This window comes from Ruditapes philippinarum, unplaced genomic scaffold (assembly GCF_026571515.1).
Source record: "Ruditapes philippinarum isolate M1 unplaced genomic scaffold, ASM2657151v2 ctg969_1_1_1_1, whole genome shotgun sequence".
Lineage (NCBI taxonomy): Eukaryota > Metazoa > Mollusca > Bivalvia > Venerida > Veneridae > Ruditapes > Ruditapes philippinarum.
Genome location: NW_026856978.1, coordinates 134,844 through 147,584, shown reverse-complemented (window position 1 = coordinate 147,584; position 12,741 = coordinate 134,844). Strand labels below are relative to the sequence as shown.

Below are 12,741 nucleotides of genomic sequence, written 5' to 3'. Positions count from 1 at the left end.
ATGGTGTAATTTGCAATTTAGAAACATCCACAGATGTATTCATACGGCGATTATCATGGAACCTTCAATGAGACATATGAGTGTCGTTCCATGAAAAGTGGCGTATGGCCCCCAAGTAAACAAATGTGTATGCCTTAAACGAGAAAACAATAGGCGAAACTAAATAAGATGAAATTTTGAGAGGTGATCGGAGGTAATGGAGCCTGTATATCACAGAAACGCTGTCAAAAGACAAATTTAAACAGCAAGCCACATATCCTATGGGTGATTATACAGTAACCAAATAAGAAATACTGGAGAAAGAGCCAAATATATCATCTCTGACTGTATGTACGGGGCGACGTTTAACGGCCTCCACACGGCACAAACAACCCTGATGTGGAGATAAAATAGAGTGAAAAAGAATCCTAAAAGAAAGCCGAAACTTGTTTTGGTTTGTCATTATCATTCAACTGTTATAACGTGTCTACGTTGTTTTGGATTTGATCGTGTGAACGTTTGTCCCTTTATCTTTGGGCTTTATTTTTCATATCTCTGAATGATAATTCATTCGGCGCTCTTTATGATATAAAGCCTGTTGGCCGCGTTTCAAGTTTGAACTATGAGAATACCTTGATGCAGATGTTGTTGGAAGTGAAGACTGAAGTGGCATTACTGACGAAAGAAATAAAGGAACTAAAGGAGACTAAACAGGGTAAGCACAAAATCATTTCATGCGCTATTTTTTGTGTGAACCCACAAAGGCATTACTTCTGTTGATTTTATTCTAAATCACAAGTCCCATTCTTTGTTAAGAGAAGGAAATGCCCATCTGAATCAGACAACTAAAATAAGTTTAACTGCTATCATACTTTTCCATACAAACATGCTTTGGCAGTAAATTGTATATAAAAGGTTATCATATTGTCACACAGATAAACAGAGTACTGTGGGAAGTGAATAGTTTGAAAGATTAAAAATGTCTTTAGACTGTCAATCATTTCATGTAAGGAGTGAAAATAGATCTTGAAATTTTACATGAAATAAATAAGATGCACAAATGTTTATAATTATAACGTGTGGTCTTAGTAATTAAATAGAGGATATTTGTGAGTTTTGCATGTAAAATTGAAATATGATTTCACTGAGTGAACACCAAATGCAAATATTTTCACGAGTGGCGTAGCCACAAGTGAAAATATAATAGCTGGTGTTCACGAATGAAATATATTTCAATCTTATATGTAAAACAAATAAACTTTTTTTTATTTCATGCTTTTTAAGTGATTTTAAGTATTTTTTTACTGATTTTGCCGCGTAACGTCGCGCATTCTCCTTTGTGACGTCATCACATCATGACGTCACATCATTAATTTTGAAATATAGTTCTGTTAAATTTCTCTAATTTTGTTACATTTTTAACATAATGTATGGTGACTTCGACTTTCTTTTCCTAAAGAAGCAAAATTTACGCATGACAGCATTTATTTCTGCCTGTTATTCCATTTAGTTATGATTTTCTTTTCATCCACATTCAGATATAGTCCAGCTACAGTGGAAATTATATTTTATAAATTTCACTAGTGGTTTATCAGAATATAATCATCTGATATATTACAATAAAACACTGGAAAGCATGACATAAAAACACATATTTTCAATTAAGCAAACATGTTTATTCGTTTCCGTCATGGAAATTACATTTCAATTGTGTTTTAAGCTAATAAACATTTAAATTTGCCTTTCCTTTTTATTTCACTTTTTTAAAGAAAGTGCAACTACTTCAATAACTATGACTCTTACAAGTGTCCCATTTCAATTCGGAATTCCCAATCTTGATAATGTTTTGAGGAATTTGCTTCAGACTTGAAATACTTATACATGTAAAACCATTTATGTATTATTAAATAAAAGTGCTCGAGGCAATAAATTTTGTGTAATTGTTCACTATATTCGACACAGATTTTTTGGGAATTCTTTTTGCCTGGGTCAATGTTTTTTTCAAAATGTATCAAGGGAATTCCCTTCAGATGTGTACTTTTCAGTTAATTACTTATCAATCATCAAAATCATACCCCGTTTGAAAAAAGTGAATAACATTACTGCAATGCACCCTTTAACAAATAACAAACATTTACAAAGCTTTAGGTTTCATTAAAGTCGATAAGATGATGCGAATGAAACGACTGCTTTGTTACTTGGAAGGTCAACACATTTTAATTTTAAACCCAAACTAAAGCCAAAACATATTTTTTCCGCCACCTGTCAAATATTTCTCATATTTTCCACCTTCACGACTACACAATGTAGTTGTTTTGGGCCAAATGCTGCTGTATCGAAACCTTTGTTGAAATATGCCTTATAAATTAAATTAAATTAAATAAAAACTGAAAAATTAATTCCCCCCAATGAATTACCGGTGTATAAAATTTTAATTTAAAACGTAGTTATACATTTGTAACTAAATAATTGTTCTTTATTGCTTTGCTTTAAAAATTCCTTAATTCCCATTATTTGAATGTATCTTATTTTCCATTTTTGTTAGATGGAATCAGAACTAATTACAGCATTTCTACAACGAACATGGAGAAGACTTTGCTTGAATTGAAGAGTGATGTTGCTGCACAGGCCACAGAAATTGATGAACTAAAACAAAGCGGTATTTAAACCTCAAAATTATGATTAATGGAACATAACAAACAATGATGAGACAAAATCAAATCTAAATTCTAACAGTCGATATGTAATATAAACGGCATCTTATTTACATGTACTTGAATACTATTTACAATATAATGTCCTGAATATATATAATGATACACTAAACTTGTCATTATGAAAATTCGATTTTTTTTAGATTTTGAGGCTGTATCAATTAGGTTGATACATCAAAACAACCCTGACACTTCAGAAGACATTGCTACGTGTGATTCACAAATACTTGAATTTTGTGCTATTTCCTTATACATAAATAAATGACTGGACAAATATTCTATAGATGAAAGTCGTAAAATAAAAATTAATATCAAAAAGAGACAAAAATTCATATTAAAATGAGAAATGTGTTTTCTCATTGCTTTCCTTGCTTTGATTCTTTTTCGTTCGAACTATGCGCCGATTTTAACAAAATAGCATGAATGTGTCGCATTGAAGGTTTCTTGATAACCGTTGGATATTTCTAAATTCAAAATTTCACCTTTTGTTTAAATGTCAAATCATTTAAAAGCTGTGTAAATTGTCGATTTAACATTTTGAAACATTTATAAATGTTGAATTTACATTGGTGTTTTAATCATTTTATAACAATGAAAAGAAAAAATAGTGTAGAATGCTTATTTCAGACCATCAATCAGTAGCATTTATGGCACAGCTATCTAAAATTCTGGTAAATCCACCACAACACACGGTCGTGATATTTGATTCGGTTTTGACAAATGTTGGAGGCGCTTACAAACCGAGTTCTGGAATGTTCCTTGCACCTGTTAACGGAACATACACGATACATCTTGTTGCAAGTTCAACACCAAAGACAACATCTGAATATGTAAGTTCTATTTATATTTATTAAAATCGCATGACAGACAAACCTATGCACAATATAATATAACATACTACATGTATTATATACACTGCGGCCTAGTTTTTCATATACATTTAACGTTTACTGTATGCTTACCTCAATTTTACTGCTTTTACTGAGCGTCCAGGCCGCAATTTAATGAGCCCATTGTACGATTTTGGTCACGTGATCATCCGCAGTGATATAATCGTTCAGCACATTATTGGCTTGAAGCCATCTGTTTTGGAAAAGTTGTTCCGGTAAGGTGGTTTCCTGCTTACATTTGTTAGTGCATGATTGAACGGGAAACCAGCTGCAATCATGCCAATCGCAACTTTTCGGCCCTTTCCGTCACTTTTCGGATTAATGATAATAGCCGATGTAGTTCCGATTGCAATCGTGACAATTCGGGTTATTCGGTCATACTGCGGAATCAGACGAAGTAATATTACGGAAATCTAAGCTATTTTAGTTAATTCGGTTATATAAATAGGATTTCTATTTTTACTTGATTTTATCGGTTTAAACCGTAATAAATTATAAACGAAATTGTTCCGTTTCAATTCTTTTTCAAGACGCAAAAGTTAGTTTCTTTTATAATTGTTTTTTGTTTGTATTAGTTTTATACAATAGAGACTGGTTACTGTAGTAGTATTCCGTCTCCAAAGGGTGGTCCTGCTTACCAAATCACACAGAACATTAGTGCATGATCGAGTTATATTTAGATCTACTGAACGCGGTGAGGTAATCTAAAAATAGCCCATGCATATCATAAACCTTACCACGTGCTGATCTACAGATATCGCATCGTATCTGTGATCGTGTAACATAGTTGATACATGCTTATTAATTGGTACCACGTAACGAAGTATTTTATTGCATTTACTTGTCTATAAAGCTGCTATATAAATGAAATTAGCAACTGCCAAACGAATGATTTCTCTGCGAAAAAAGTGGAACACTTGTTTCCCGTCAGTATGATAGATAGATCTCCACGTTAGTATTTTTACGATTGATTAGTTTCTTTATTAGTTTATACAATAGAGAATAGATTTCAAATCGTTTTGACAAAAAAATATTCGTTTTTACAAAATAAAAACTAAATAAACAAATACCGTAATTCAAAAAAATTGTGATAATAAATTGAAACAAAAAAACAATTTTAAAGGGTTGGGATGAAGGCACAACTGAGCAAGCCTTTCCTTTTAAAAGGAAACTTTATTTGTAATTTATTTTTTCCATCGATATTGTTATAGATAGTGGGTGTAGTCCAAATTTTTAATGAGTTGTATTAACAAAATGTTTTAAACTTCGATCCGTGCTTTTTTGTTCTTCTCTACATATTTCGGATAATACGTATATCGTTCAATATTTTACGCTATCTTCTTTCAGCTTCATTTGTATATCATGCACAACATGCTGAAAGTTGGTTACATTTTCTTGGACCAAAATTCTGATCGCTGGCTTATGCGATCCACAGCTATTGTCGTCCAACTACGTGCCGGTAACACCGTATTTGTTAAAATTGGAAACACAAACCCGAAAGGAACGCTCGCGGGTTCTGACTTTCATACAGTCTTCAGTGGTTTTCTGATCAAATGAATTTGCTTTAAAAAAACGGATATTGTCAAATTGAAATTCATCAACATTCCCTTCCATTCTACTTTACATCTCTATAATGAAACTGTATTTTCACGATCTAATTATGTTTAGGTATCTTTTGCACATTATGAATAAGCGCAATAATATCCCAGTGACACCAGATAATAAAATAACTTAGTTTTCTGCTTTATTAAAAACAGGTTTGGAAGCAACTTTGCTATAATTGTGAAGTAATTCTGATTATACATTACTTGCTTTATCTTTTATTTCAAGATTACACTATACATAAAATACATAATCTACAACTATCTACAGAAAATCTATAAAGCTTCTAAAAGAATACATGTATATCATAATGAACAACCCGAATAAAGGCTGGAAAGGGATATTGTCTTATGTTGTTTTTAACTTCCGCATATAAAATGATATTTGCCATTGAAACCCATGCAAATTAGGGCTGTAACTGCTGTAACTAATAACTTTAACTTTTGTGAGGTTTAAATGAGAAAGTATAGAACCTATGTTGAACCTATGCTCGTGTAGTATTCATATATACATGTATGTAAATGTGAATAAAACAAATTATGTTGATGAATGACGAAGTGTAAAGCTGATGTATATAAAGCTGGTGGAGATGTACGTAAAATGTATTGCATTTGTCAAAATTTATGTAACACTCAGTTAAGTAATCAGAGTGTGGATATTAATAACATTTTATAAACGTTTATACCATTGTAAGACACACACAGCTAAAATTAATAGTACAATGTTTGAAAGTAATCGCTTTGACCCGTTGACATTTTCAGATTCAATCTTTATCACGGTAGGACATTCTTCCGGTGCATTTTCTTCAAGAATAAGTTCTTTATCACAAGAATCAAGTGCAGCATAAAATTTCATTATAGCGAGCACATCTGGTGATTCCTTTTCAATGTTTAATCTAGCCCAGTCGTCAACAGTGCCTAAAATGAGCAAAGTGAGCAAAGAACAATTGAAATCACATACCATACATATCCTTTACAGCCATTAATGTAATAGAAACTTCTTTATTTTCAAAGTCTTATATAGAATTACTTTGTGTTTATGTTTTTCAATGGGAAGATAATTCAAACAAGGCAGAAAATGTATGTCAGAAAACAAGTCAAGTTAAAGATGGTAGGCAAAATGCATTGTAATCACTGCTTGAAAGAATTAAAAAACCTTATTCATTTCCATTTTTTTTCCTTTGAAGTTCTAAATAATATGGAAACTTTTTAAATTTCAGAAAAGTTTCAGATCAAATTCCAATACAAACATGCTCATCCTATAAAGGGACACCTACCTTTTCTATAGCAGGAAGACTGTTTAAGCCTTCTAGCCACAGGCAGACATTCTTTCCTGCATCCAATATGCGGTGAACAATTTTCCATCACGAGGTCATACGTTGCTTTCATGCTTGGCTTGCTTAAATCGTGTAGGTCATTAAAATAACAGCCATGTATGACGTCACTGATATTGAACGCGCAAAGTGTGACATCTTTCCATGCCGTGCATGATGGATCAGGAATATTTTCTACATTTAAAAATACAAAGATTATGATTGAACTATAAATGTTTAATGAATAACAAAAACAGTTATCAAATTTATAAAAAAAAAAAACGTTTTAAGTCTATATCAATAATACAGACCAACGCCTTACATCAAGAAGATAAAAATCATATCGCTATATACTCGTATTTCATCTTTTAAGGTTATTTTATTCACTCCAGCCACAGTACGGATGAGAAACGTAATAGATTGAATTGGGTTAAAGCTATAAAACTTGACAGCATGTAATAAGTCAATACAAAATGTGTTCTGTAAAGGGGCCTAAATTATATTTATTCACCGGCTTCTGAAGTTCATTTCTAGTGTCACGCCGTTCCGTTTTGTCACGTCAAACTAGGGTTTACTATTCAATTAATATGTGTGATGATTCTGCAGACCTTTATTTGTAGATATACAATAACACAAGAATCTTTTGCATGTTTAACTTTTAGGCTTTTACTCCTCAAAGTAGACTATTATATTATATATTAATACAATGGTTGCTGTTGTTTCAACGTGTCTTTTACACCATTTTTCTTTAACAGAACGTTTGAAACGCAACACACCAGACATCGTGATAAAATGCGAAAAAACTACGTACAACCTAATTGGTGACAAAATATGGCCAATATCCCACAAAGCAATACGTTTTGGGCAAAAGGGTTGCTGTGTCAGTCGGGGACAAAGTGTTTACGTACAATTGTTCGAGTTACAGCTAGTTAAAAGTTGTGTTGTATATATGTCTGCATTAAGGAAAGGCCCATGAATAAAAAATACCTTTAGGGTAATAGGTTATAAACCCGTAGCACATTTCGTCGTAAGTACCATCGCCCCAAAATGTTGTTGTTGTTCTCGACATAGAGTTAAAGTTACATTCCGTCTTTAGCTCATCGCCAGGCTTCAGGATTAATGGCGTTTCGTATCTGTTAATATTTATACCATCCTTATTATATATTTAATCTTTTGAATGCATTCTCGAAGTTTCATTTTCATACATTTGATCTATTACAAAATGTTAAAATTAAGTGCCTAACAAGAAAGAAAAGTACAAACAATTTGCCTCTACAGCCAATGATCTTGCAAATAAAAGGTAACCAAAAATATCTATGATTTACAAAAATATCCTCAACTATCATTGAGAACAATCTCTCGTCGATTCCCTACAGGGGAGAGAAAAACAATAACATTTGGAATACTCACTATGTAATTCGGGAGTGTTGTAGTCATATTTCGGATCATATGTAATATCTTGTATTTTCCTACCATCACGTATAAGTTCTACCTTTTGAGATACACCTTTAAGTATATAAAATCAAACTGCCTATGTAAGTTATACTTTAAGCATTGTTATATATTAAGTTTACTTTTCATACATTCAAAATGATTAAAATTGTTTCTTTATTAATAAATAAACTATGCTCAAAATTGTTATCAGGAAATATTGATAAATGTAATTGCTTCATAGTCTATACATATAAAATAAATGTGTTTTGACTTTACACACAGTCTATATGTTATGTTTAAAACATACTATGGATATGAATATAAAGTGTCATTAAAAAAACTGGCAGGACTTTTAAGAAAGGGCCAATTTTACCTGACCTTTGATAAGGAACGCAGCTTCCCATACGTAGCTTATTCATTTTTATACAAATAAGACATTTTCTGTAAGAATTTCATAGATTTCAATAAATTTCTGATTATACTTTTCTGGATGATGATCATAGTATATTGTACATCTTTAATTACAGAAATGTGCAATTTTTTTGTACATTTTGTCAGCAGAAGAAGTGTGTCTTGGATATATATCGTGGTTCTAAAAGACGAACTCGTGGTGTGTAAGCTAAGAGTACAATGGCCTTGTACTGGTACTTTTACATGTGGTTTACTTTCCATGGGTTATAAATTTCAACTCTTTTTATGTAAAACCAATTTGACCTAAATGACAGTAAAATCAGACATTTTGTAGGATTTTTTAAATCGAAGAGAGACTCTTATGTAATTTTAAATTCACACAGTCTTAAATTTGCGCAAAAGTGATAAAAACCTTGTTTGAAAATCTGGTCACGGTGTGATCCCTCGGAAATATTAATCGTAACAAAGTTTTATGAAAGTTGCAATCGGTTTGATTGGGTCAGTGCATGAGGGATAATAAAGAGGTTCAATATCCCTCAGAATCCTTAGCACCGGCTTAAGCGGTACTCTAAATTTGATATTTAAAAATGGTGCTTTGTCTTGGAAAAAATCTTTGATTTTTGTACACAAGAGCTGTCACAAACTATGGTTCTTTCTATTCCATTAGGCTGTTTGTTTCTTGCCATTTGCGAGGAAATGTTTAAGATCTTTCATTTGTTCTTTTGTATAGCATGTTATTGAAAGTGACTTTGTGATGAATACATAGGAATGAACATTAGTTAGACAATTACCTTTTAATATTTCTTCAAGAACTGTTGGCACGTTGAATGCATTTGCTTTGTTTGCCGATATTGATATTTCTGTGTACTATAATATTTTACTTTCTTATAACTTTAAAATCACGAGCACAATCTATCTATTGAATCTTCTTTCGAAAACTTGTTTTGGTTTGTCATCATCATACAACTGTTAAAGCTTGTCCATGATCTTTGGAGTTTTTTCCTTTGAACGTGGTGTCCTTTCCGTGCATTACCATGTGGGTGAGATTCAATGGTATTCATACACTGCATAGAAAGTTTATGAAAGGAAAAGAAAGTTGGTTTGCATTTATCATTCCATTTAGATATATTAGCAGTACCATAAGGTTAATTACTTGTTTAACTTCAATGGCATGTGTAAAATTACTCTTGCCAGAAGGGCAATAATTCAATGTGTACTTGTTAAATAGAAAGCTCGCGTAATTACTTCCCATAAATGATAAAAATCAAGACAGGGCAATATATAGGCTTAACAAGTTTAAGCATTTCCAAAAATGATAGGACTTGCCGTTCAGCCTAGTATTCAAGCCTACATACTGCGTAAGAGCTTCGTACATAGATATCATAGTATATAAAGATAGTATTTGATCCATAACCAAATGCGGACCATACAAATTTTGACAACTAAAATGTGACGTAATCTGATGTAATGTTACGCTACACTAAAATATGCACCCATGTGATTTATGGTATCACAGCCAAGTGCCTATTGTATATAACACATATGCACCCTGCTAATTAATTTTTACGACCCGGTGGCGCTTATATATACACATCTATTTATTTTTCGTTCTTTCAGGCATATTTATAAAATTTTATCATTCACTGGTTCTTTGAAACAAAAAATTTCATGGCATAAAAAGAATCAGTAGGTGATGACAGAATGCATTCTGCGATTGTTCTATTAAAGCTTAAAAAGCTAACAATTATAAAAAAAACGTTGGCAATCCTGTTATCATGTCTTTCACAAATACGCCGGAATTTTCTAAATGACAGAAAGTAACCACACAGAAAACTAGAAAATATTCATTTAAATTTATATTAGGTAATTTCAGTGTGTACGGGTGTTTATAAAATATTAAAATTTGATTTAGTGTCAGTAGCTTTTTTCATGGCAGTAGAGAAAATCTAATAAATATATTCTCTTTGAATTTCCGCTGTTTACCCCGTAGCGAGAATTAATCTCAATTTATGTTTTTGTAATTTTTCTTGTGATTTTGCTTAATATTGAACTAATGTATGTATAAGTGATGTTTTTCATGTTATAATCATAATTGTACGATCAGTATTTACGCATTTTACTTTTCAATAAGCTTACAATTCTACGCGGTCTGAATAGTATAATTCCCACATTTACATAACATCCGGTGAGGTAAGTAATTTTTCCCTGACTTTTATTGCTTATATGAAAGGGTCTATGCAGCGACAACAACAAAAATCAATTTCAATCACTGTATTAACATGAACATGGGGTACATGTTATGCTCGTATTTAAATTATCTTATGATAATTAGAACGACCGATTCTTTTTTAATTATTGCTTATATAATAATTAAAACATTAAGCAATAGTTAGTAGATGTGTATGGTTAAAATGGAAAAAAATCCTTCTTATTGATTAATGACAAGCACTTTTGACAGGGTACGAAAATTTGTCCCATACAAATATTATTTCACAAAAGGCTGTAGATGTTAATGTATATTCGAATGTAAAATTTACATATTTTAGTTCTACTATATTATCTTTTTACAAATAACGAAATATGTAATATCAGAATTTTGTTTTATTTTTTCCTTGTTTTCTACACATGTCTAAAGAATAACCTTGGTCATGACACAGCATATCTGAAAGATAAATTCAGACCAAAGATGAGTATCATCACATGTCTTTCTTTACAGCAACTGTATCAATTGTCCACATCTATCTTTCAAAAACAGTTTTTCTTCCATGTCGATTGTTTTTCAAGACAAATATCTCAAAAGGATTACATAGTTTATAACAGCTTAAGGTACTCCATCTATTTTTGCAAACACATTTAGTTTGAAAACTTGCAAAATATCACTTTTGGTATTAATACATTTCAGGAACAATCACTTATAAATGAAACTAGGAGTAGATACATGACAAATTGAAATTGGCATCATTATTTTGTTATTATCTTGAAATTAATTAAAACTGTATTTTATTGTTTTTAACATATAAAAAGACAACATGAATGTTCATTAACATTTGGTGTAAGTAAGTAATGTAGAGTAATAATTCTTTGACACTGCACTTCCTGCCACAAATTTCTGAAATTATGTGAATTCCCTTAACCCAAAGGATCAAAGTTAAAAGATCTTCGGAAGTATGTTTCTTTAAAATATGAAAAACATCGGTAAATGGATGAATGTTTTAAATGTTAAGCAAAAATGTAACAAGAGTTATACAAGTCATTCTTTGACATTGCACTTCCTGTCACAAATCCCTGAAAGTTTCAATGATGTATAAGTTATACTCCGGACAAGCATTATTTTTATAGTTATAAGTATCATAAACGTAGATAATTCAAAACTTTAAGGTAGAAAATAAGGTAGAGTTATGGTCCTTTGTCACTGTATGTTCTCTTTATAATGTGTAGTTTCAATGTGATACCATTAATTGTTAAGAAGTCATTCTCCGGACAAGTATTTTTAACTGAAGAGATGTAATGAAAGTTAGCAAGGTATCATTATAAATTTTAAGCACTAAAATTTCTCTCAATGGTCGCTGTCACTGTTTGAAGTTGAAATTCAATTTCTTTAATACTTTCCCGGATAGACGAGTGTGACAGACGAACGGAATGACGGACGGACAAGGTGAAGACTATATGCTCTCCCGTCGGGAAGTATAAAATGCAATCATGCAGACTTTGTTGGAACACAAGATCGATGTTGGTTCAATGGCTAAAGAAAGAAGCGAACTACTAGAAAAAGGTCATTACGGATATAATTGTCTAAACATTTACATGTATATACAATTCGTATCTTTGCGACATTTGCTTTTGTTTGCAAAACGTTTGGTTTTGAATAATTGTATTGTAAACTGTTTTACAAAGGTGGTCATTTCAAAATAATATCTTATTGTATATCAAATCATTGGTGAAGCAAATAGATAAATATTGTATACGCAAAATACTATGCTTGTGTTTTATTTAAATGATATACTTTTGATATATTTGTTTCATATTTACCCAATTGAAATGTAAAATACGATCAAAGTTAAAAAGTAGAGATTGGCCCAATATATATACCTCGCCACGCAAAGTAATTTTATGTAATATTTAATCTATATTATATAATATATTATTAGTTATAAAGATGTATGACAACGATATAAACGTTTGTTTTCCACACGAGCCCTTAGTTGAGGGTTATATTGCATATAAACAATCCTTATTAAAAGCAGCTCCTAAATAAAAATACGTTTCGTTATGATTACAAAAAGATTCTTAAGTAAATATTTTGGTGGAAAAAACTGTTAAAAATTTCATGAAAGGAACAAAACAACATATTAACCACGTTAAACAAAGTCATAAGCCTAAAAAATGTTTAAAACTTCCT

The 12,741-nt window shown here is 31.4% G+C and overlaps 2 protein-coding genes across 2 annotated transcripts; one reads left to right on the top strand and one right to left on the bottom strand.

Moving 5' to 3' along the window:
• Positions 1 to 511: 511 nt before the first annotated feature.
• On the top strand, positions 512 to 5,526 carry LOC132748333 (complement C1q-like protein 3). The gene is made up of 4 exons (XM_060737916.1): positions 512 to 694; positions 2,525 to 2,638; positions 3,321 to 3,523; positions 4,931 to 5,526. The coding sequence occupies exons 1-4, from the start codon at positions 616 to 618 to the stop codon at positions 5,138 to 5,140; spliced, it is 606 nt and encodes a 201-aa protein (XP_060593899.1). The 5' UTR covers positions 512 to 615; the 3' UTR covers positions 5,141 to 5,526.
• Positions 5,527 to 5,676: 150 nt separating this feature from the next.
• Positions 5,677 to 7,624, bottom strand: LOC132748334 (uncharacterized). The gene is made up of 3 exons (XM_060737917.1): positions 7,485 to 7,624; positions 6,462 to 6,692; positions 5,677 to 6,102 (listed from the first exon to the last, which is right to left on the bottom strand). The coding sequence occupies exons 1-3, from the start codon at positions 7,564 to 7,566 to the stop codon at positions 5,855 to 5,857; spliced, it is 561 nt and encodes a 186-aa protein (XP_060593900.1). The 5' UTR covers positions 7,567 to 7,624; the 3' UTR covers positions 5,677 to 5,854.
• Between the last annotated feature and the right edge of the window lie 5,117 nt (positions 7,625 to 12,741).